The following is a 25,637-nucleotide window of genomic DNA, read 5'->3' as shown; positions in this document are numbered from 1 at the left end:
TCTACTTGCTTCCTCTCTTTTCAGACCAGGCCTAATAATGAGCATACATCCTGTTCATATCCTCCCTGTCATTTGGATTTTCTGGATTGAGGGGTGACGTCTGTGTCGCTATCAAGACTGTAACAGTGTAACGAGTCTCACACTCAGCAGCTAGTAGTTATATATATCCCAGGCAGTAAATGGATAGTGAAGTGTGTCAGTGGATGGAGCAAATCCTTGTTGCTGCGAAACACAAAAGAACCCAACACAGCTGCAGTGTGTTATAAGTGACGATTCAACGTTTGAATTAACGGTGGGCGATTTATTGTATATCATCTCAAATCATATTGTGGAATTTTGCTTCAATATCATAAATCAGATGTTGACTATGTTCCTTATTTTAGTGAGAAGTATTTAGTGAGAAGTTGAAAATGCTCCAGTTTGATTCCCGTTACAATGTAATCCAATGTCATGAACATTAAAATGCCCAAACAGATAGCATGATATGCATTAACATCAATCTTCTGCATGCTTGATATTTATATATTTCGTGAACAGCCAGTTGTATTTGAAGCTTTGATGTTAACCGAAATCTAATGACAAAAGCTTTTTAGGTGTTTCCATACACAGCCCATGTATCCATGCAAGCGTTTAAACATGTGCTCTCTCTCTTCCTTCCTCTTACACCTTGATGCGTCTGTCCTTCCTGCCGTGTACAAAAACCTGACCTGCCTGCTGTCAGCCACAGAGGCACCTTGCGTCGCTGTGCCCCCCCCCCAAGTGGCCGACTCACCCCGTCTCCACAAGGGGTAGACGAGTAGGAGGAGGTGGTGGTGGAGGGATGACGGGGGATAACGGGGGAGAGAGGGAAAAGTGAGGGTCGGTGGGAGGTGCAGGGGGGGAAGGATCGTGGAGGCGTGGTGGGTGGGGGCTCTGAAGATTCCTCTAATGTGCCCTCTCCACTCCCCTGCCTGTGACCTCAGAGCTCCTGACAGCCAGAAAGTGCTGAAGCATGCAGGTGTCTTAACGCTGCAGCCACACACATGCAAGCGCACGTGCTCCACTCCACACACACACACACGCGCGCGCACACACACACACACATATAGATGCAGGTGTACTACCTTAGCAGCCTGCATTCTGTCATTTTTTAACTCTTCATCATCATCACCTCATTCCTCACTGTATCAGTGCGTCACATATAAAACCGCGCATTATGCTGTCTATATATAATTGGTCAACGGTATAAGAAATGGACAGAGATGGTGCATAGCAAAGGCAAAACAAGCATGCGCTTCACAATGCTGAGCACATGAGGAAAGTGGAGTATACTGTCTGCTGCACAGTAAAATTAGCCGATGCTGAGGCTGTAGTTTCCTCTGTCCAGCCTCTCGACTGTACCGTGTAAAACCTGAGGTGTCCAGAGAGTGTCCTGTCGTGTTCTGTCTCTGTGTGTGTGTGTGTGTGTGTGTGTGTGTGTGTGTGTGTGTGTGTGTGTGTGTGTGTGTGTGTGTGTGTGTGTGGGAGGGGGGTTAGGGTTAGAGAGTTGTATTACAGTGGTGATGAGTCGCCTGGCTGCGAGGCTGATACCTCAGCAGCACCCAGCATTGACCAGGCCTTTAAATAAAGCCTTCGATCATCCAGCAGCAGAGAAGGTCACCGCCTGCCTCTGGTTACCCTGCCTGTCTGTCTGCATCCACGGCCAGGAGCCCTCCTGCCATTCTGCCATTCCTTCCTCCCTTCCCTTCGCCTCCTCACCTCCTCCTGTTCTCTCACCCTAACGTGAATGTTTGCATTCAAATCCAGGTTCCTTCCTGTCCTCAATCCTTTAACTCCTTCCCTAATTTTGCCTCGACTCCTTACATCCATCCTTCCTCTCCAGCTACTTGCTAACCGTCAACGTGAGAACGCAACAAACTAGCCTCCGCTTTCCCTCCTTCACTCCATCATCCTCCGCCATCCTCTGCTATCCCACCATCCGTCCATCTGCGTGTCAGCCAACAAAAAAATAATGTACAGTGTTTGTCTCCGCAGAGAGAGCTGAGAGAGTGAAGGAGGTCAAAGGGTCAATGGAAAAGTTTTGGCCTCATCCCATGAGCACTGCGCATGTCACCCTCCTGTCAATCAAACTGCACTGTCAGAGCCACGAAGCAGAAAACGGCATAACATCGCACACAACAAAGGTTGGTAGAGTGTTTGAAGAGCTAAATGAGAAGTAAGAACAATATCTAATAATGAAACCCGCCCTGGTGTCTGCTGTCCCAAATGAGTGCTTCCTTATTAAATAAAACCAATATAAAACAGTGGTTTTAATTTCACTCAGAGGTAAGATACAACACTTACTTACTTCTTGTCTGAGACATTATACTAACTTTTACCAAATGTGTACAAATATTGAAAATATCAAGATGTCACGGAGCTACAGATTTAAGGCTCCTGTTTGAATTGTCTTCTTATAAATGAAGTAGAGAGAGAAAGAGAGAGCAGGTAACAAGAAATGTGAATTGTATAATAAGTGAGTACAATGAATTCAAAAGATAAAAAATTGTGACGCAATTCTGATCTGCATTTACAGTATATGTATTTTCATATTATAGTATATTTCAAATGCTTTGCTTGGATGCAATCTTTTTGTTTTTAATTATAAAGTGGACTTTTTCTGATATAAAGTTAAATTAAAGACATCGATACCAAGTCCTTTTGTGTATAAATCCAAAGTTTTGTAAATGTATATAACAAATAATATATACCTAAATGAATTCGGACTACCTCATTGTAATGGATCAGTTACTGATCACAATATAGGCTTAGTGTGAACAGCATGTGCTGTATTTTGATAAACAGGAGAAATTTAGATCATCACACTTCTACACACACACTTCATATTTCTTTAATTTGACATTAGTTTTAAATATTTGAACAATGTAAATGTCATAGATTAATTTGTGTTGTAAAGTAAAAGAGTGTCGAAGATTAAAAAACCTGAGCAGAAAAAGTTACCTCAGACTCCAGGGTGGTGGGACGAAGTCATAGCTCTCTATCACAGATGGAGGAATTTTCTTGACGTCCTACGAAAACAGGAAACAGAAATGTGTTATAAAACCCAGAGTGCGATCCGACAACACAGGAAACTCTGCTATAGCGAAAGAAACACTTTGAACATTAAGTAATGGTTGTTCGGTTCCAAAATGGACCATGAATTAAAAAAGAAAAGTGACATGACTGAGAGAGCAAAGATAAAGCATGAATTACTGCAGACAGAGAGTAATATTAGTCTTTTTTAGAAAAACCAATACAACTTGAACTGAACTGAATACATTTGTGGCGTTCATATTTTTTTCTAAAATGTACATATGAGCTGAATTCATAAAAGGCTATCAAGCTATTTGAAATCATGAACATCAAATATTTTAATTCAAGGCTAACAATTTAGATTAACAGTTTGAAACAACTATGAATTTCCAAATAAAATCTGTCGAATATTTCAACCAAACAGATATCAGTCATTAGATTTGAATGTTTAGGATTGTTTTGTAATTTGGCTTATTCCCATGAATACATTTTATGTACCTCATTTTCCAAGACATGAATACAGATGCACATGCACGCTTCCAACACACACACACACACACACACACACACACACACACACACACACACACACACACACGCACTGCGCGGTATTTCAAAAGCGAAATCAATACACATCAAAAGTATATCTAAAATAAACTTAAAGTTGTAACATTATGTTACTACTATGGTTAATAAAACACTGTGATTATATAACCACCCGTTCCTCCATTAAAATAAATACATTTTTAAGTGCATTATTTAAAATAATTAACACAAATACAGTGTAAATGTATTAGATCATACATGTCTGAAATGAATCTCTCAGGTCCGTCGGTTTGTGAGGAGCATATCAAGACGTTTACATTGATTTGGGGTTTATGCATGTATGACAGCAAGGTTTGTGTGAGGATATAAAATATGTACACATGTGAACGTACATACGACCACATGTTATGGACGACCGTGGATAAAGAAAACCTGCGTCAAAAACCAAATGATCCTGAAAAACGGTTCGCTGGGTTTCAGTAGAACGAATTGAGGCGAAGGAGCGACAAAGTATATTAATGCCCCCCCCAATCCATCTTTAAGCAACAATGAGGGCCATTCATTTCCCTGTAATCCGACTCACACTGGGGCCAAATGGACTCTGACCCATTCAGCTATACAGGCGCTCACAGCACAGACAAGTCTGCCGTCACCTGAAAAATGCTCTGACACATCAACATAGACAGCCCAGAGTCTCTGATGCACCTATATAGTTGGGAATGTACAGTTGCAGCCACATATGAATCAATGTGCACATAATCACACACACACACCTATAGGTAAAGACAAACAAAGAGCTTGATAAACACACCACGCCAGACACAGAGAAACATTCACACACACACACACACACACACACACAGACATGCATACATACTTCCACACATACACACACTCACTGGTCACACATACTTGCACACGTGTCTACTCTGTGTGCACTCTTGCTAACTCAAACCCCCCCCCCCCCCCCCCCCCCCACACACACACACACACTGTTCTAGATACAGGGGAATTGCGGCCCACGTGCACAGGGCTGCTACATGGCAGCAGTGTGTGGGGTCAAGGCCTTTCCCAGGTACAAATGAAAGGGAGAGGAGAGACTTTGGAAGAGCTGAACAACACTGTGGGTCACCTTGCCTGGCTAAGAGATCAATGTCTGTTTGACTGGCTGAGAGAGAAAGAGACAAAGAGCGAGACAGACAGAGAGAGAGAGAGAGAGAGAGAGAGAGGCTAACTGCAGCAGAGGGGTAAATCAACTCTCTCGCTTCATTGAGATGCAGGTAAAACACACAGGGTTCGGTCTTGGCTCCAGCTCCACCCTGCATAACACAAACTCGTGCACGCGCAGACTTAAACACGCACACATAGACAAACATGCACACACTCACAGTCGCATAATGCACTCAGTTTCCAAACACCCCCCCACCCTCACCACGTCCGCTGCGGTCCATAACTACACCACTCCACTGACTCTGTGCCCTGCAACTCAACTCACTGTTGAGAACATCAGCACAGCCTCGGCTATGTTTATCCGTGAGTCAGAATATTGTGATCACATATAATTAAATCATAATTAGCTTTCATCTATTGCCCTTTAGTGATGCATTCTGAGGAGAGCTTCTTATATGAGCAAATGCAAATCTAGTGTTTGAATTCTACTGCAACATACACGAGACACATTACATGTGCCTGTATGCACATTCTTTTACAGCTGAGCATTTACAGTAATCTCAATTCAACACAGGACTATAGGATTGAATTCAGACAATCACATTAACTCCTCTCTGCCCATGCTTCCATTTGCTGGAAGGACAATCACCGTGTAAAGCCAATAAGATACATACAGAGGCAGCAGCACAAACCTTCTTTACAGCTGCTGCATTCTTACCACATGCACAGCCACGACAGGAGGGGACAGGTTAAATTATTAGGGTTTCAGATAAATGACACATAACTCAGGACACTGCGAGAGAGAGAGAGAAAGAAAGAAAGAGAGAGAGAGAGAGAAAGAGAGAGAGAGAGAGAGAAAGAGAGAATGAGAGAGAAGCTCTGGCATTGCGGGTCTAGATGATGGACGGACTACAGAGGAACATAAATGCAGCTGATTTAAATCAATTTAAATGTAAATGTTTATCGCATGGAGTGATGCAGATGCGGATTGAGTGGAAGAGATTGAAATTGTTTCCTCTTTTGAATGCGAATATGTTTTTGACCCTTTGGGGGAGCTTGTCATGGGGAAGGGAGCGCTCACTGGGAAGAAAAGAAATGAACGTACACAAAAACTGTTGTGTTACTAAATGAGACATGTGGCTCCAATTGTTACGAAATCATTTTTTGCAGTACAAAACAAATAGTGTTTGATTCAGCGACAGTCATGAAATGATAACATAGTGGATTGAATATATTATTATTACCGACACCTTAAAGTAATAATGCTTTTTCAGGTAGTGTTCTAAGAAAACTGTTTTACTGCTCTACTGATTATAAGAAAACAAACTCCTCTTATTATAACAGCGATAAATCAAAATAGAGGAACTATTGGAGCACTCTGAGCTGTTCAATTAATTAGGGTATTGCTGTAAAGAAAAAGATAATGCAACTTAAATTTTTTGTGCTTTTGAATTCTTCCGAGCTAAGTGAGACTATTTGTTTTACCTACATTTATTTAGATTTCCTTTTGATTGACATAAGCTACAAGCCTGACAATGTCACGATACAATGACTCATTCCTTTAGATATAATGCACTCAGTTAAAGCACGTAACACCCTTCCTCCACAAGGTCAAATAAAAGACAATGCTGCCTGGTTATTGAGCACTCTCACAAATAGACACTAAAAAGTGTGCACGTCTTTTGTGCTATTAATTTTGAGGCATTAAAGCGACGCACATGATGATGATTCAAATGTCAATACTGATAAATTTCAAAGTGATTTCCCATAGTTGACCTGAAAGAGAAAGTCCAATATTGTGACAGCAGACAACTACATTATCTTTAATAACCTAATCATTGGACAGACTGCAAATGATCACTGTGCAGAAGTCAATATAGTGGGCCAGAGAATAGAATTACAGTCCGTACTGATAAGATTAATAATGTGGTGTGTCTGTATGCTATATGTATTCACTTTTTCATACTGTACAAATGAAAGAGAAAGGCAGAGAAAGATGCAGTGAATCTGATAGAGGGTTGAGAAACGAGGAGGCAGCGGTGAAATATTGTTTCCTGTGCCTTCTGTCCTCCTTCAACACAGGAAGTGAATCAGTGCTACTGAATCCTCTTGCCCCTTGGTGTGTTTCGAAGTCAGAACACACACACACACACACACACAAGCAGAAAGCGTCCCACACAATTTCCACCCGTTCAATGATCAGCACTTTTCCACTTTATCATTCTTACATATTGAGTAACGGAGCACAAACACTGGAAAGCTACGAACCATTACACAAAGCAGACGTCCTGTCTGTCACATAGCATTCCAGGTAAGACTGTCCTGAGTAAAATCCTGAGACTCCACAGAGAACTCAGCTGACCCTATCTGCCTCACAGAAGAGAGGGGTGCCATGGAAGAAGAATAGCATCTCCAGTTCTAGGTTATAACACAAATGTAATTAAATAGCACACTATATTGACCTAATCAGATAGGAAGGCCATAAATTAGTGGACACATGCTCACTAAAAGGCCCTCTCCTCTCAGCTAGGACGCATCTCTGATCGTTTATCATCTGAAAGGAGCAGGAAGGCAGCCAGCATCCCCCCCCTCTCTCTCTCTCTCTCTCTCTCTCTCTCTCTCTCTCTCTCTCTCTATCTATCCCTCTTGCTCTATTGCTGTCTCTCACTCACTTTTAATCACAGAGAAAATCATTGCTCCAGGCATGAGAGGATCATGCTCTACCATCTTGTCCCTCACTCTGGGTTTTCATGGGACCTATTGCACACCAGGTGACTGTATATATATATATGTGTGTGTGTGTGTGTGTGTGTGTGTGTGTGTGTGTGTGTTTGTGTGTGACACTGTAGTAAAGGTGAGACACAAAGCAAACACATAGTCTGTACAGCCTTTGTCTTCACTGTGGTGCATTTTAAAGTTTCCATGAGCTACACACAGAGCATCATCTCCTCCTTATGTTCATACACACAGCACATTCAAGCAAGCAGACTTGCAAAGGTCCCGCAGTAGGAAACGATAAAAACCCCCCTACACACACGCACACACACACACGCGAGCGCGCGCACACACGCGCGCACACACACACACACACTGGTGGCAGTGACCTTGTATGGCAGCCTAACCCAGAACGCATAGCTTTTATCTCAGCCATACTGCTCTCTTGGATGCACTGAATTCATCAGGCTGCTTTCAGGAGGAGAGACACTCTGCAGGCCAGATTCAGTCCAGAGCAGAGGCACGTTTTAAGCTACTGGAGCTGTCAGTCGCTACAAAACCAAATTACCTCAAGTGCCTCCTGTGGCTTTTCCCTTTTTTCTCTTATCAGCATTTCGATGTCAGAGTCAAATAAAGGATCTTTACACTGAAGCGAAAGTGGTGGATTGGCTAAATACTTTGCGTGCCATAACCATAGCGAAACATTTCCAGGGTAAATTTTACCGTAAGCATCTATAGTCTAACCAGAAATTAGATTATTGTAATCATATCACCGCAGTATTAAAGCGTTTGACTGCAGAAAGTTTATTTTCAGACGGCATTATTTTCAGGGCGTCAAATTTATATTTTCAAAGCGAGACATATTTGTGCATATTCGTATATTTGATCATTTTTGTCGTCTAGACCTTTGTCTCTGATCGATTTTAAATGAAACCCTCCACGGACAATATACAACAAGTGGACAGCTACCGAGTAAAAAGTGCAAGTTTACTCTAAAATCAATCATTAACTCAGCCTTTTCTAGGACAGCTGCAGCACAAATATAACAGGCCCTGGGGCTAAAGTAAATGTATTACAGAAATACTGAGCATTGAGGTCTGATTTTCTCCACGTTTTTTAAAGACAATTTAAAGAGTTTTTGTTTTCTGTCTTTTACGCAACAAGTGAAGAGCGTCTCTTATTATTTCTCCAGAAGCAAAATAAGAAAAAGAAAATACTTTGAAGTATTTCAACTTGTATTTTTCAGCGGGAAAAAGAATGAAAACGCATATTGAGTGAAATACTAAAACCAGTTCAGTGCATACTGTTGTAATTACGCGCACTGTGCGCAACATCTGCATCGCAATTCAGTCAAAACCCAATGTGTATGAACAGATGTTTACGTTATCTAAATGACACTGACAGTTACTTCTTCTGTTTATATTTCAGTTTAGATTGAGAGGAGATTAAAGGGTTGAGAGTGTGTGGTGTCGCCTCGGAGACACAGTGACAAAACCAACAAACAAACGAATAAAAATAACAAACATTTTCAGGAGAATATATTTGTTTCCATTCATGAAGGTTGATTGATGAATGGTGTATTTATTAAATTCCATTTTTAAAAGTGAGTACGATGTCTGCCAGTTTATTGTACTGTCCAGACAATACATTTTACTGTTTAGGAATCATCACAAAAGACTTGTAGCTGCATGGTGCTTTGTTCAATTATTCTACAGCACCGGGAGAACATGTAATTTCCACTTCCAAGCAGTTGCCAGCTTATTTACCGAATAACACCCATAGGGTTCTGGGTTAACCTAATTAAGTTCCTTAAATAAAAGGAAAATACATTAACAACGAATTGCAGAATAAACAGATCATTTGTTTTTTGCATGACAAAGTGGTCTTTTTCACATTTACTTCAAGAAATGCATCCTAATCCGCTTTTGTTCTGTTTAAAGCATTTTATCTTTAGCCCCACTTGTTGATCGCAATTATCTATTTGCATTTGTCACGAAAAAATATAATTGTTTCTACAAACGTTTCTGATGTTGCTCATCTTAATAGAATGTTGACTGTGAGTATATAAATCAATACTGAGTATAAAGCTGCTTTATTCCACAATGTCATTTTCCTCACAGGGCTCCAAAAGCAGCCTATAAAAGGGTCCATTCGCGGGGAACTTTTATGAAAGCAAAGTGACGGATGAATGCACCTGTTCACACTTTTCTTTTACAAATAAATCCCAAAAGGTGATGAAGCTGAACAATGCAGTCATGGTATAATACAATCATCACACATACACAATTTCACAAAAACAAGGAAAAAGAAAAGAAGTAAGAACACAATCCGTACATGACCAGCATGCATGGCTTCACTGTTACAGTCTGACACCCAACTTCTGCTGTCACTGAGTGTGGATGTTTTCACATGACAAATGGGATGGATGATATGAAAATGAGATCATTCATATCAAAAATGAATTGACTTGAAAAAAAAAACTAAAATACATTGACATCAAAATAAAGCTGACGTGCCTGAGGATTGTTGAATTTCATAAAACTATTTTTGGGTAAAGGGGACAGGATGGACGAGGCGCATGTGGAGGCTGTACGTGCGGACCTCCGAAAAGTGTTAAGTCATTTTATGCAGTTTGTCTGAGGACAAACATCGCGAATTGGACAGAAATCTTTTAAAAATTAAATATATTTGTCGCCAGATATCCTTGAAAGATGATGAAACGTAAATCAAACAAGACCCTCATCCTGAAACAAAATACTATTCAAATACAGAAAGGTGTAAAACCCTTTTCTCCTTAACTAACGCAGCTCCGAACAACTTCAACTCAAGCACGCACAACCTTTTTAGCTGCGTGCAAATTAAAAGTTTTTTTTTTCGGTTTCTTTGTGAGGGTCGGTTATTAAAACTTTTCAGCGCCGAGACTCACATGAAAAACTCCGGGGATGATGGGTTGTTGTCGCTGGATCCTCCGTTTTCTCTGAAGCCGGTGCTGATCAGCTTCTCGTATTTCTCCTTGTAGGCGTCCCTCTCCCTGGCCAGCCGGGAGATCTCCTGCTTGAGGTGGTCCACCTGCTGAATGAGTTGCGTCTTCTCTCCCTCCAAGACGTGCCGCTGCTGGACCCGCTTGTACCGGCAGGACTGGGCATAGCCTCTGTTCTTTAGCGTCCTCCTCTTCTGTTTCAGACGGATCACCTCTTCTTTGCTGACCCCCCGGAGCTGCCGGTTCAATTCCCGCACCGACATTGTCACCAGCTGCTCGTCCGAGAACCGGTCATCCAAGCGCAGGTGCTGGTGGCTTCCCCCCACGCCGCTGCTGGATTGAGACCCGGAGTGTGCCCCTGAGTGGTGGTGGTGGTGATGGTGGTGGTGGTGGTGGGGATTCCCGTTCTGAGCTGCGGCTGCAGCGATGACCGCGGATACCACGGCGGCCGCTGATCCCATCTCCTCCCCGGCCATGGCGCCTCCTGCCCCGGCTGCGCCGCCGAACTGCTGCCCCCTGGCATAGCCATCGAAGGTCTGGAGCTGGTGATTGCTGCTGATCAGCGCCTCTACGGCGTCCTCCGGGCTAAAGCCCAGAGCCTCGGGGTTCAACTGCTGTTGGTACCCGGTCATCCAGTAGAAATCCTCCAAATGTGCCTTTTGCTCGCTCCCTGATCCCGGACTGGGCGCCGAGAAGCTTGGCGAGGGGGGAACCGAACTGCAAGGCGTGCTCATCGGGGTGGAAGATAGGGATCCCCCGGCGACCAGGCGGCTGCACTGGCTGATGCTGCGATCGGGCTCCACCGGCTCCTTTTTCACTTCAAACTTCATCAGATCGAAGTCATTAACATATTCCATGGCCAGGGGACTGGTGGGCAGGTCGGAGTTGCTCATTGCCAGCTCTGTTGCCATCCTCTTGCTGTTGACAGTCCTCCAAAGGGGGTGAGGAGCACCTGTCAAAGTGGGCTGCTGAGACACGCACTGAGCCAGCTTGATTTCTTTATTTATTTTCTTCAAAACCGGAGAAAAAGTGGATTTTCACGCACTAATTGCGCAGCGCAGGTTTGTGGTTTTGTGAGTCGATAAGTTTTTTTTTCTTCAGTCTGTGTTGCACAGACGCATTGGAGCAGCGCTGTTTCCTCCCTCTCTCCCAGCGTGCGGGTGTCTGGGCGCCGCTGTCTGTGTTTCTACCATTTAACACTTCATGGCTCCTTTTAGGATTAGTGCGCCAAATTGAGGAGGTTCACGCACGTGTCCCGGGCAAATAGTTGCTTTGTGGAGAAAAAAACCCTCCACCCTAAGATTGATAGATTTTTTTCTAAGGCATCAGTCAGCCGACGAGTTAAAAAGCATTGCTTAGTTTTATAGGCGCCCTGACGTCAGGACTGAAATATGAAATTGACTGAGACTCAGCCAATGAGGAGCTCAGCCTGGGGACGTAATTAGCATAATAGTATAGAAACCAAAGTTTTCTTAACTGTCCAAGCACATCAGTAGATTGACACATAATAATAATATTCATTCTTTTGTCACTTTGCATGGAAAAGAACAAAAGCCTGTAAAATAAAACAGATTCTGATGATTGACACAAGATGTTAGATTGTAAATATACAGATGTACATTTCTTAGATTACCAAATCGTTATGATTTCAACAGATATTTAATGTTTATCATCATATTAATCACATAAAATATCATTTAGATTTTAAAAAAAAAGAATCATATTTGTCAACAATAGTTTGTTTCAGAACTGTTATTTAGTCCAGCTCTCATTTAGTGTGTTGGTATATCAAGACTTTGCACAGGTGTATTTCATATAGGCAGATTTATAATTAAGGAGTTAAAACTCGTCTCAGACAACACAACTGCTTTAGTCACTCTTCCCAAACTTTTTGGAATTAAAAGAATCGAAATGCATTTGAATGATTTTCACTGAGCGATAGATTAACGTCTATATTCCACATATAATCAATGGATAAACAGTCAATATTTCTCATATAATCACAGAAATGAATACGGATAAAGCGAGTCGTTGTGTGAGGAAGGTGAAAGTGTTTGAGGAGAGCATGGCATGGGTCTGGTTGAATGACATTGTTTGGAAACCCAACGTCGCCACCTTTCGGTATAAAATAATATTTCATGTGGCTTTTAAAGGTCCGATACACCAGCTGTGCAAATTGTTTTCTGATGAATGTAAAAATCTTTTATAATTAAAAAAAAAAATCTTTTATCACTTTGCCCTTGTAGAGCCTCGTCTGATCGCTGTTAGACTTACTGCAGGATTTGAATCTTATTTGACAGGACAAACATTTACTTGCATGACTCTTTATGACAAAAGGACATTTGAGTTAAAAACAAAAGCACAAAAAAAATCTACTTAAAAAACCTTTTCCTTGAGGGGAAAATTTGTTTTTTTTGGTCACAATAAATGCAAGTCCTTGACAACATAAAATCATTTTTCTAATGGAATACTCTGTAGTGACTACACCTCCATCTGTTTCCTTCTGGAGTCTATAGACTCAATCCCATGTAATGATCACAGTCTCTCTCCTGGAGCACATTCCTCAGGAGTGGTGGCACATAAGAACAAACAATAAGGACGACTATACACAGAGGACCGGAGAGTAAATAAGAGAACTCTCCCTGGAACATGTCACACGGGGAAGCTTCAGAAAACTACAAAGCCGCCAGCAGATAATCCAACTCCCCGGTGTCACAACGCAAGTAAATATTCTCTTGGTCCCTGTGACTGTTCATGGGGACTTAACGTTAAACAGGAAGGATAAACATCGTGTTTTATTCATTAGAACATACAACAGAGGCCCCTCTGATGCTTTTGAATAAATATTAAACAGATGAGGTGTCCCATCTTGTTGCTGTTGTGGTGTAAATTGAGACTGGTAGTTGGATATACAGCAGGAAAATAACTTCAAAGTAAAAGCAATACATGTTTTTCATACAGGAGGTGTTGCTTTTTATACAGTTATTTGTATGTTTTTTGACCTATCATGACGTTTAGTGACAGGACAATTATGTCATAATTGAGGGAGGTGAATAAACATAATAAAGTGACCAAAACTCATCCTGTAACACTGGCAAAATGACCTAAAACATCGTCAAAATGATAATTGCTCTACTTGTACAATTGTTTGGCACACAAGTCACAGCAGACACAGTGTGCAGTTTATGTTGTTCATGTGTCCACACAGTTCCATATTTGAAGCAGTGGACACTATACAGTAGCTGTGTAACTGTAACTGTGTGAGCTCTGGGTTTGCCAGATCTCTTAAACCAGGATTTATCGGCCCGGGAGTCTCAAGGGTTAACAAGCAGAGTCCAGAGCCAATGCATCAGCTGTGTTACTGAGGGCTAATAGTCCTGTATGCACCCCATTCGGTCTCCCTTTGGAGTTTCCCACAAAGTTTACTACTGTCTTTATTTTATCGGAGATGATTTTTTTTCCCTACAATATACAAGGGTTGCACTCAGGCATATATCATAAAACAAGCTTATACAGCAGGAAGAGGAGCACTTATACAGCATTAGTACAGGAAAGTTAAGAGCTTTTGTACACCAATTTGAATATGACGTATCTAAATATATTGAAATAAATGCTAAACAACAAAGATTAGATAAGACAACATAAGTTAAGCTGTTATTTCTCTCTCCAACTAAATTAAATTAGGTTAAAAGTTATGTTCCAGGTGGATTGAGTAGCCTCATTTAACACAAAATGAGGGCCGTGTTTACTTACTATAAGAAGGACTAACCTACACCAATATACCAACCAAATAGCGTTAAATACTTGTAAATCTAATATGTGTATCACTTTTTGAACCCAGAACCTTACAGTCAAGTGATTTGTGAATGAAAACATGCAACCCTTTGAGGCCGGGTTGTAACGCTGCTAATGCTCTGGCCTTACGCGTACAAACGTAATGTGGAGCCCAGCTACAGTACGTGTTAATGAGACACTGTCTGACCTTTCAGAGTTCACCCCAGGAGAACACTGATGCATCCTGGGTAAGGGATAACCAACGCTCCTTGAGTTCCCCGTGATTTACTGGTACAGTGACTTTACTAATTGTTACATCTATTAAAAACATCCTCATTACAGCATGACTTATGTGTCACGTTGCAATAGACTTCACTTTTATTTTCAGCATGCTAACCTTTTGTTTGCCTCTGGGGTTCCCTGAAGATGTGCACTTACAGAGGATGTGCACGACTTGTTGTTTGTTACCCACCTTTGTAATAGAAATGTTTTGCTTCCAGGTGAAGAAGCAGGAGCGACTTGTGAGGTTTGTAAAACAAATAACAAGCAGAAATACAATTTATTTGGAACAAATATGGCAACTTGCACACCACAGTATGATCTTATGCTGTATGACATATTATCACAAAGAAAGGACAGGAGGATTGAGAGCGTTGAGAAAAAAAAAGAATTAAAGCTCCCTTTATGCATCTGCAAGATATGCATTTTGTAAACTCACTCACACTATTCAAAATCTTAAGTGTGCCAAAAATAGCCAAATACATTACCATATTTAACAGACAGTAACTTAAATAAAACGACAGAAACTAAACTAAAGGATTTCTGCATGACCAAGATTATGCCTTATAATCATTCATTACATTCCCAATGGGAGGTAGGCTTCATATTCATTCTCAATCCCTGTTTAATGCCATATATTAAACTCTGGTGGCAACCCAAATGGGGGACAACCAGACAAGTGGGCTCAGTGGGCTCATCTGAGACACATTTAATTAGCAGGACAGAAAATGAAATGTTTTGTGGGGTCTTAACTAACTGTTGTATCTTTTGTAATAGAATGAGGAGCTGTGAGAAGCTATTACAAGGAGGAGCATGACGAACGGTACTCTTTCCTCTGCCAGTGTTTTATAAGGGGGAATAAAAGAACACATATTAAGATAATAAGCTCCCACATCACAGAAACAAAGTGCCATATTTGCAAAGTGCTACGTTTGAGAGAACAGGCTTAGCTCTCTCTCTCTCCCACTATCTCACTGTCCTGTTCTCCAATTCTGCGCTGATCAGACTTTTATAACCTTTTCGATTAATTTACTTGCTCAGCAAGCAGGTAGCGGCTCTGAGTTCGAACTGTCTGTTTATGTGTGGACTTGAAAAAAGGCCCCTCATCAAGTGATCACCTGACAGTGTACCTGTGTGTGTGTACACTCACAGAGAGATTGAGGAACAGAGGAAGACAGGGCATGGCTTACCATTAATATGTTTGTATAAAGGACTGAGGTTGCTCTGTTGTTTTTGCTTCGATCTAGCACTGCTTTTTAAACTCCACCGTGGCGGGGATGTCCACTACGTCAATCACCCTTAAAGCCTCAAAATGGAAACATTATGCAGAGTAAAACACCAGAGCAGTGTAAGATTCAGATTCAAATGACTGGATGCTCTTGATTAGAAATCCACACAGAGACACTCTCTCTCTCTGTGCCTGCCAGAAGGATGCTTCAACCCGGTAATTGGCCACAATGAGCAGACTTGCATGTGTCAAACTCTCCTCTTCACATCTGGTTATTGTCTCTCACAGCAGGTGGACATCACAGGCATCGTCTGAGCGGTCTCATCTGCTCTCTGTCTCTGTGTAACATGGGATGCACTGCTATTATACTTTAAAAACCAGCAAAACTGCATGCATAGTTTGAAATATGAGATCTCTAGTGTGAACGGGTAACATGATGAAGAGATGTGGGTCCTTCACATGTCAGCGCAGTCTGCGAGTTAATGATTTTCAAGGGCTTTATGAATACACAAACACGTGAAATTGGACAGCAAGAGGAAATAGTTGAATGCGGAGGTTCGAGGTTCATGAATGTAATCATGTTCACACACACAAATAAAGTGTGAATCGTGTGGAACCTGAGCTCATCTTCTCTCATTAGACACACACTGCTACATTATTGGCCTCATTAGCAGTCCCCACCGTGCATCACCCAGCATGTGGAGGAGCAGGTAGAGGAAATCAACACTCACAAAATAACGAAAACAATACAAAGCTATTGGTTTCTTTCTCAAAGCTTATGGTTTCTGGATCATTTTAGCTTTTAATTGCTAATGACTGAGACGTTCTATTTTTAGGTGTATGCATGAACAGTGTTTGCAGGCTTGACTTCCAGCATACGCATGAGGATTCATGTTGCAGTTGGAGGTTATGAGTTGTTATTGATGTGGCTGGTCTTTGCACCGTGCAATGTTCTCTCTGAAACTGTTCAGTGTTATTAATGTCCACAGTGTCCACTCTGTGCTGTTATTAATGCGACTCATATACATAAAGAGTTTCCCCATTAGTCAGAGTCGAACTGTGTCACACAGAGTCCTCTCCCTCTTTATCCTCCTTCACCTCTTCCCCATCGTCATCACCCTCATCCAAATGATAATATAGAATCACGTACACACATATTAAAATACAACAGCTCTTCTTGAGTCCACAGATTTACTTATCAGGACTGAAATACCTTTAGTGATCCGGTGACTCAGGAGTTCTCTGATTAATTTAATTATCTTAAGATGAATTACACATAATAATTTGAATGTAAAGCAACAACCTAGTTTTAGGAGTAGGGTTCAATTTAGTTCAGTTTAGTTTAGTTGAGCAATCGTTTCGTCAATTGACAAATTAATCAACAACAGTTTTCATAATTGGTACTTTGGTATTTTTCAACCTGGACCCTATTTTCCCATATTTTCAATTGGGGACAACACTTTTTGAATTGGTCCAGTATTAAGGGATGACGCTGCAGTCGGCAGCCGCTATACGGGCTGAAATGTAATCATGTCGGGCAATGTATGTCCAGTAAAAGTTCTTCTTGTTTTTGCCACTGACAGGCTGAGATTATTATAGGTTATGGAAAGGACTCTACAGAAAAATCAATCAAAAGATAAAGCAAAGGGTAAAGAAAATCTTTTTTTTCTCTCTTGAGGGTCCTTTCTCTAATGTTCTCACACACTTAAAATAACAATCTGAGCCTGTCAGTGGCCCCTTTTTGTGGACCTAATATGATTGCATTGCAGCCCGTGGACGAGATCCATCAATACTGGACCAATTTCAAAAATGGTTTCCCCCATTAGTCACTTAGAAACAAAAACATGGTAAAATAGGGATTAGGTTAAAAAAACACTGAAGTTACCCTTAGTCAAATTGTTGAGCTAACCTTTAGTATAGCCTCAAACAAGAAAGAAAATAAAAACCTTCAAAACATTACTCACTAAATAATAAATAATAATTAACTATTTGGAGAACACCATACACAATAGCTGTACATGATTACAAGCTGCTCTGGTTCCCCAAGTCTCAGACACTCACACAATGAGTCTCTGTGTGTTTTTCTAGCGGGTTGAAGAGGCCACTGGCTCTGTGGAGATCAGTCCAAACAATAGTGAGGTGGTGCCACATTACAGATACAACAGTAAACATGGCTAACGCTGCTTCTCTCTCCTCTGAAGTCTTCCCACACATCCTTTCATCCCTTTGGAGACACTAAGAGATTCAGCCAAAAGAAAGATGAGGCTGTAAACACCTCTGCATGCAGTGTGATTTAGTGATTATTGCAGATGAATGTAAATATTAATTTTAACCTCCCCTTGATAATCCCCTAATCTGTTCCTCAGAAATGGAAGAATCATTTGCCTATAGCTCTTAGTAAGCAGAGGAGTGTGTGAGGGAGCAAGAAAATTAAAGACACATCTCTCTGCGTTATTCAGCACTCTGTCAGAGAGGAAGATGCAGAGACAATACAGCCCACAGGGCATCACGGCCTCATACAACAATCCTTTATATCTACACTTGATTAATGCCAGGAGACAAATGCACTTCCTCTGGGATATTCACTTCTCTGGGGGAGAGCGAGTGAGAAGAATGGAGGGAAAAGTTTGATCGTTGCTGGCCCGAGGGATGAGTGAAGCGGGATGATGAGCAGGCTTCAAGTAATGGGTGGACTTTTGATTATGGCAATATTGAGTGTGGAAATGAAATGTTTATCAGATGTGGTTTTGAGGGAGAGACGGGAGGAGCGAGGGAGCAGGGGGAGGCCTAGGATAAGCGTTAATCTGGCTGCTAAATGGAGGGTTTGACATGTTGTGTCTGTCTGGAGAACCCAGCGGGACACATCCACTCTTCATCTCCTCTTTGCACACTTTGATCAAGCTCACAAGCGCTCACAATTAGCACCTCGGGATGTTGAGAGGAAAATGCAGGAGCATTTGGAGAGTGATATATATATATATATATATATATATATATATGTGTATATTTCTGAGTCTAACTAAAAGAAAGAGTTCTGAGTCCTGAGACACATATTTTTTGGGGAAAAAGGAGGTTATGACAGCAAGAGGGAGTGAGATGAAGAAGAGAGGAAAGTATCTTCAAGCTTTTCCTAAAAACGCACAAACAGACTTAGTAAGAGTTAGTCATGGTTCTTTGCGCACTCACAGTAGATTTGGATGCTTACACTGGAGCAGAGACACCCTTCCTGTTGCTTATCCGCTTCCTGAGCCTCAATTTGTATTGAAATCCCTCACAGGCAATTATCCATATGCGAATGGTGTACTTACTCTGAGCTTATATAAGTTTCTTTCTCGGTAAGCCGCACCATTTTCATTTTAAAACTCTGATTACAATTTCAGAGTTTATTGCGACGAGAAAATGGCAAAAATGGGTGCTCATAGTTAACACAGAGCCTAAAATCCAGCAGGACCTCTCGCTGGCTGTATAATTTGAAAGATTGAATAATCTTTCCCTGACGTGATGTTGAAAATCCCTTTGCAGGAAGAGAGAGACCTGGGCAGCAGTTGGCATCTATGTGGTCAGGAAGACATTTTGTTGAGTAAAGTGTTGGCTGGCAGGAGGAACCCCCCCCCCCCAACCGCTCAACCTCCGCCTCCTCACCCACCTCTCTGGCTGTCAGGAGTGTCATATATCTGGGGGATATCTGAGGGCGAGGGAGATCGCAGCCCAATTACGGGCTGATAACTAATCAATAGGCCACTTATTCCTACAGCAGGAAGTAAAGGAATGGGCCCCTGGGACACGTAGTTCAGATTACTCTCCCCTCAACATGGGACAGCCACTAATGATGAGACAGAAAAAGGAAAGCCGAAAGATGGGGGATATTAAAGAAGAATAAAAAATGGGCGGGGAGAAGCTACAGTGTACCAAAACACAGACACATAAAGAGGAAAGAAAGAGACGGCGACAGAGAGTAAATGGGGAAATCGTACAACAAAGTCCATACTCAAATGGCAGTTTGTTGAACTCAGCCACCGATGTACAGTAAACACAAACTAGATCTATAGAAATTTACTAGCAGGTACTTTAAAGGGTTGGTTCACCCAAATTACCATCACCAACAAAAGCAACAGCAACTTTCCATTTAATGGAAATTACAGAAAGTCACAAAATGAATCTATAAGAATGATAAGTCAATCAAGCACCGTCTTCACACGCCCACACCATCCTGAAGCTGCAGGTAGACCTACATTCCAGCAAAATATCCTCGGTTGGTGTGGCCAAAAGCAGGGGGTACAGGAAATAGTGTGGGTTGGGTTGTAAACATACAGGGCTAGCAAAAGCAGTCCACAAAGATGTAAATTATACAGCAGTTCATTAAACCTTTTACTGTCAATAACCTCTGTCAGTGTGCTTTCATTCACTACAGACAAACATCATCCTTTCCTCTCTGCTGCTTGTGGGCCGGTTCAACTTGCCAGCAGCAGCGAAGCGTGTCTCGACCCGTTCCACATACAAACGAATGGAAAGCAAAACTTTAGTCTGACGGCGTCTCATTAGACAAAATAAGTGATAACACCTGTAGAGTCTGATAAAAGTTATCTTTTTTCTCATACATTAGTGATCTCTGTCAAACCAATACAAATTACTTAAGGACATAGTCGTCTAAGAAAAAAATCGTAGTGAAGATCACTGGCAGGATGTCCCAGTTTACCTTTTACTTTTAATCCTCTTCTACAACCTCCCTTCTTAGTGGTGATCAATAATATGTTCTGTTTTCTGCCTCTACAGAGACTCAGGGTAGTTAGCAGTCATGCTAGCTGCAGACTTGGTCCTGGTATCTGCGTCAAAACGTACCGCCCCTTGATGCTTGATGGGTCCTCTTTCCATGGAACACAGGAACTATTCGTTCTCATTTATTTTGACAGGCCATTCGTTTTGTCGCTCCTCTGTCACTGTCGTCCTCATGAAGAAATATGGCAGCAGTCTCTGCCCCTGTCCCCCACACCTTGTGCCCTTAGCTGACAACCTGCCCAGACCCCGGTCAGGCCCCCCCTACCTCCTCGTGCTCCTCATCCAAGGCCCTTGTCACGCCCACCATTCTTCCATAATATCATGTAAATGATCAACAGTTTCTGGTTCAGACCCTGCCATTTCAGCACAATCAACCCAGGGGCTGGGAGTCTTTGTGTTATAAAGTTTATGCATTATCTGTCAGCACAGGAGTAAAATATTTTTTTTTTTAATACATGCTATAGAGAAGAAATTGAAACTATGGGCATGGCTAGTCTATAGCTGTTTTTTCAGTAGCGCTGTCTAATCAGTGGAATGGTGTTTTTGGCCGTCAGGCAGAAGGCATCAGTGAAAGACGAAGTCCTAAACCGTCACCATTAACACTGATCAGGTTTCTCCCCAAACGGCTTGTTTATCCTCCTTTCTCCCGAGACCAGTACAAAGCTACTTTACAGCCTCTTAAACCCGACATGTTTCTCCCAGACAATACAGACGAACCACAAAACAGTCCTCAATGACTCCAGTGATTAAACACAAGCAGCAGCTTTGGATGAAATAAGACAGGAGAGAGAAACGGCAGCAGAGAGTGAGAGTCTCTCCTCCGCACAACTTCATCTCACAATCAGCTGCATTTGGCATCGTTGGCCAGATCCAAAGTTTTCCACTCAGAAGAACAATGCCATGCTCCCTCCAAATCGATTGGTAATACGTCTCATCCCATTGATGCCTTCTCTAATCCATTCTGGGCTCTTTTGCAAGATGGAGATGGAGAGGCAGAGGGGGAGGTATGGCAAGGAGCGTGGAGAGAGAGGGAGAACGCGTAAATACTGGCTGAGCGGCCATGTACTCTGAGGAATTTGTGTTGTGTCTTTTTTCTCTCTCTCTCTCCCTCTCTCCCTCTACTGCAATGGGGCTGTGTTGTTAAGCTCTTTAGTCCGCGTGGCTAATGAAATAGGGTTGGCAGGATTACACAGGGCTAAAGCACTGTGCCTGGTGAGCCTTGGAGAAACCGCTGTAGCTCCGCCAAGTGAAAGGGAGGGAAAGGAGGAGGGGGTTTGTAGAGCGGAAGAGGGCAAGGACAGGGTTTGGGGGGAAGGGAGATGGTAGGTTAATGGTAGAAATGAAAACACCTAGCAATACAGGACCATTATCACAACTCTCATTCTGGATTGTTTTTTAGACGTTTGTTGCAATGATCCAGAGGTAGTTGCCCTCTGAGTCTGTTGAACCCTATGCTCCCTAGAGGCTCTTAATTTTTAGGGTGGCCAACTGCTGGTGGAGAGAGAAAATAGAGTGAAGATAGAAGATAGCTCACACTTGGCTTCTAATAGCCATAAAAGCAGCAGAAGGTTTTTAACTAGTCGTAAAATCAGTGGCAGGAACAGGAGGATATTAATTAGATTAGCGCATTCATGGTCCTGTGATCACCTCTTCTGCTCCCATGATCATTTCTGAGAGATTGAATTAGATCAGTTCATCATGTGATGGGCTGTGTTTTGTGAATAATATGAACACATTGACTGAGTGATTCTGAGAAAAAACATTTTGAACATATATGTAAAGGCTGGTTTAAAAGGTCAGCGAAACATCTTGAAAGTTTTAAATATTTTTCAGCGTCTAATTTGCAATGATAGAAAGCACTTCCAAATACAGTTTACGATCCGCTACATCTTTAAAGGGGCATTCCTTAAAGAGGGCCTATTTAATAGGCTACATAGTTGTATTGTTGTCGGCTTTTTTGTAATATTTTGAAATGATAGTAATAACAAGCCCTTGCCCTAAAACAACACCTAAAATAACATCCCAAAATTAATCAAGAATAACTTCATCAGGCTTACGTGCACAATTCTGGTCTCCTTTGAAAGGAAAGAAGCTATAAGCAATATTCTATTGTAAATAAACTAATTTCTATTACCATTCATGGAGATGCAATGATGGAAAAAAGAAGACATTTTAGCTTTGCCTGGTACATAATCTAAATTTCAAAGGCAATATCACTATCTTAACCAAGATTCAATGGATATTGATGTAACTGAATGTGTTCTACTCTCTACTACACCTGTGATACAGCATTAATGTTGCACTCAAATATACTGAGGCGGGCTCCATGTTTTGGCCACGCTTACTGTTTACATGTTCACTATTTACTGAGAGTTTTAGCCATGATACAAATGATATAAATCTCCCAAAACATTGAAATTGAAATATTCACAATAAATATTGATCCAAATGCATATTTGTATGTATATGTGATCTCCATCCTGGCAGATAAATGGAGAATGCCAGGGCCCACATGTATGAGTGAAGGTCTGCTGACTCGCCCCTGAGGCTCACCGCGACTTACTGTAGGCCAACTCTCTACTGCACAACAGTGAGTAACTCAAATATGCTGTTTTTGGTGAAAAGAAGGTGGATTCATGTCAGTGTGACTGTAAAATAGGAAGTTCGACTTCGTCTTTTACCCTTTGATAGCGTACGCTGTGTGTGTTGAGTCGTGGTGCACAGTCCTCCCATTCACTTGAATGTCGCGCGTTTAACCTGCAGCGGTGGGGACGGCAGGGAGTGCTGGAAAGAAGACAGAGCGGCCTGCAGAAGTTGAAACAGAATCAACATTTAGAGAAACGCAACCCGATATTATCATATCTATATATGATAATATATAGATATGATATATATGATAAATATATATTATAGTCATGTAACTGCCCATCCAAAACTCAACAACATTGTCATGAGGGAACAAAGGACTTTAACTGTTGTTCAATCATTTGGTGTTAACGGGTCATTAATTGACACTGCTACACTCACACACCGCGCCATATTGCGGCAATGCCCGATTTGGTATGAATGCAGCCTATAAGTCAACATATCCTGTCCTCTGCTGCCTCGACTTTGACTATTCTTTGTTAAATATTCCTTTTGTGATTCCCTCAACTTTATGAAAGTGCGATTCTTAATTGCTGTGGTGCTCCTTTAAAGCATCATTCAGTTGAACCCTCGGTTTGTGGCAGGGAGTCGTCTCTCTATAATCCTTCCTTCTATCGTCTTCCTCTTCCTTTTCGTCTCCCCTCCTTTTGTCACATCACAGGAATAAATCTGTTTCCAAACATAATGGAGCCCACCAGGGGGGAGGGGCCTCAGTTTAGTATGCCACTCTCTGATTGGCTGCCTGGCTTGTTGTCGTATATGATGATAAATCTGGCCCAGGTGTCACCTCCTCGGCAGCAGGTGAGGATTGATGGGATACAGGAGGACTATCCATCATCCTGGGCAGGTGGCACGCTATCGGAATTTGGGAAATCTGTTCCCAATCAGGGTCCCGCAGTGCTCGGCGGGCTTCGCAACGCTGTTTGGGAGGCGTTACTGGAAATCAATGGCAAGCACTCAAGGTCAATGTACTGTTAGAAAACTCCGTAAGCTCTGACGGATAGATCCCTCCACTCTTTCTCTGCCTCTTTCACTTTCTCTCACTTTCTTCATGGGTGAATGCGAGGAGACACTGACATCTTCTATCCTCCACCACCCCGGCCCCTCTGTTAAAGGAGAGGTGGTTTTTTAGGTGGATGTCATAGTGGCTGTCTGGAGTCATTTGCGAAGTAGCCCTTCTCTAGGTGGAGCCAGCGAGTGCCAATCTGGGGCCGAGGCTGGGACTGGGGTTGGGGCCGGGAGTATCGGAGATCTAATAAAAGCCCAGGGCGCCTGCCTGGCTCCTTATTCTTATAGATTACCTGTAAGTCACCTTGTCCCTGCTACTGTAAGGGTTGGGAGTTAAGCTGCATAAAGGCAGACATTCACCCTCACCTCCTTGGCTGGCTGAAAGTCAATTCAAACTGCAGATCAGAGGGAGAAACTTTGTTACAAGTCTGCTGCAAGTCAGTGATTCAGCATCCAGTTAAACTGGTGTCAGGTGCAGCCCCAAAAAATAATTTTCTTTTGCTGCCCCTTTCTTTGTCTTAAAAAAAGTGATTGGCATGTAATAACAGAGTTCATCCATAGCTTGTCAAATAAATACTGTATAGTACGACATGTGTTGCCAGGTAAGTTGTGCTTTATCGCTTTTTACTTCAGCTTTTTTCAGACAATAAGGAATAATTGTATTAACAAACAATAGAAGTAAATAAAGTGTAATTTTTATACATTAAAATACCTTTAATTTATTGTTGAATTACAAAACTCAAAAACTTCAAAGTTGTCTTTCCTTTAAAGCAGCTAAAATCAATATTTTGATTGTTACAGCTGATAGTGCCGTCTTGACCGACGGCATCCACCCCACGTTCCCCCTCAGGTAAACACTGTTAGCTCTGTCAGCACTATGCTGTAGTTTGCCCTATAAGCGCTGTTAACACTGTTAGCTTTGAGCTGCCGGCTCGCTGTCGAAACTTTAAAAGCCGTTTAGAGGCAATCGAAATGCTCCCAATCTCGGATCTTGCACCTTTAACCAAAATTAACTAACTTGCTGTCATATAGAATAATCATCAGTGAACATGCTAGGGTGGGACCAACAACACCTAGATCTTTTATCCAGAATGAACATATCACTGAATTTGTGATTTCTTACAATGTTGCCAACATGTTTTACGCAATTGACTGTATTTTTCTCTTTGGATATTGACAGTACGAATAACAACTCATTTAGTGGCAGAGAAATCTAACCATTTTCATTATCATTATAAAATATAATTAAGGTTTCTGTCTCTAACATCTATTATGCAGGCTTAAGACAACAGAAGAAGAATGTAGGTTTCTATCAGTTTTAATGAGTTTATCTCATCTCATCATATAAAGAAAAGTATATCGCAGATTTGTATCAACATATTTGGTTCCATCTTTATACAGATTAGAGCTATATTTTGAAATTAGATTTGTTGTAGGTGCTTGAGAACACATAAGTTCCTGAAA

The 25,637-nt window shown here is 41.8% G+C and overlaps 1 protein-coding gene across 1 annotated transcript in view; it reads right to left on the bottom strand.

Annotated features, from left to right (window-relative positions):
- The window catches only part of LOC306698738 (transcription factor Maf-like), a 41,140-nt gene extending 29,752 nt beyond the window's left edge, over positions 1–11,388 (bottom strand). The window contains exons 1-2 of the mRNA XM_079163198.1: positions 10,409–11,388; positions 2,980–3,047 (exon numbers count right to left, since the gene is read on the bottom strand). Coding sequence (XP_079019324.1) covers positions 3,020–3,047; positions 10,409–11,373 — 993 coding nt within the window. The 5' untranslated portion in view covers positions 11,374–11,388 and the 3' untranslated portion in view covers positions 2,980–3,019. The remainder of the gene's footprint in view (positions 1–2,979; positions 3,048–10,408) is intronic.
- Between the last annotated feature and the right edge of the window lie 14,249 nt (positions 11,389–25,637).

The sequence above is a fragment of the Pholis gunnellus genome, assembly GCF_910591455.1.
Source record: "Pholis gunnellus genome assembly, chromosome: 7".
In the NCBI taxonomy this organism is placed as follows: domain Eukaryota; kingdom Metazoa; phylum Chordata; class Actinopteri; order Perciformes; family Pholidae; genus Pholis; species Pholis gunnellus.
The sequence above is the reverse complement of the archived record's forward strand: the minus strand, read 5'-3'. Positions and strand labels throughout refer to the sequence as shown.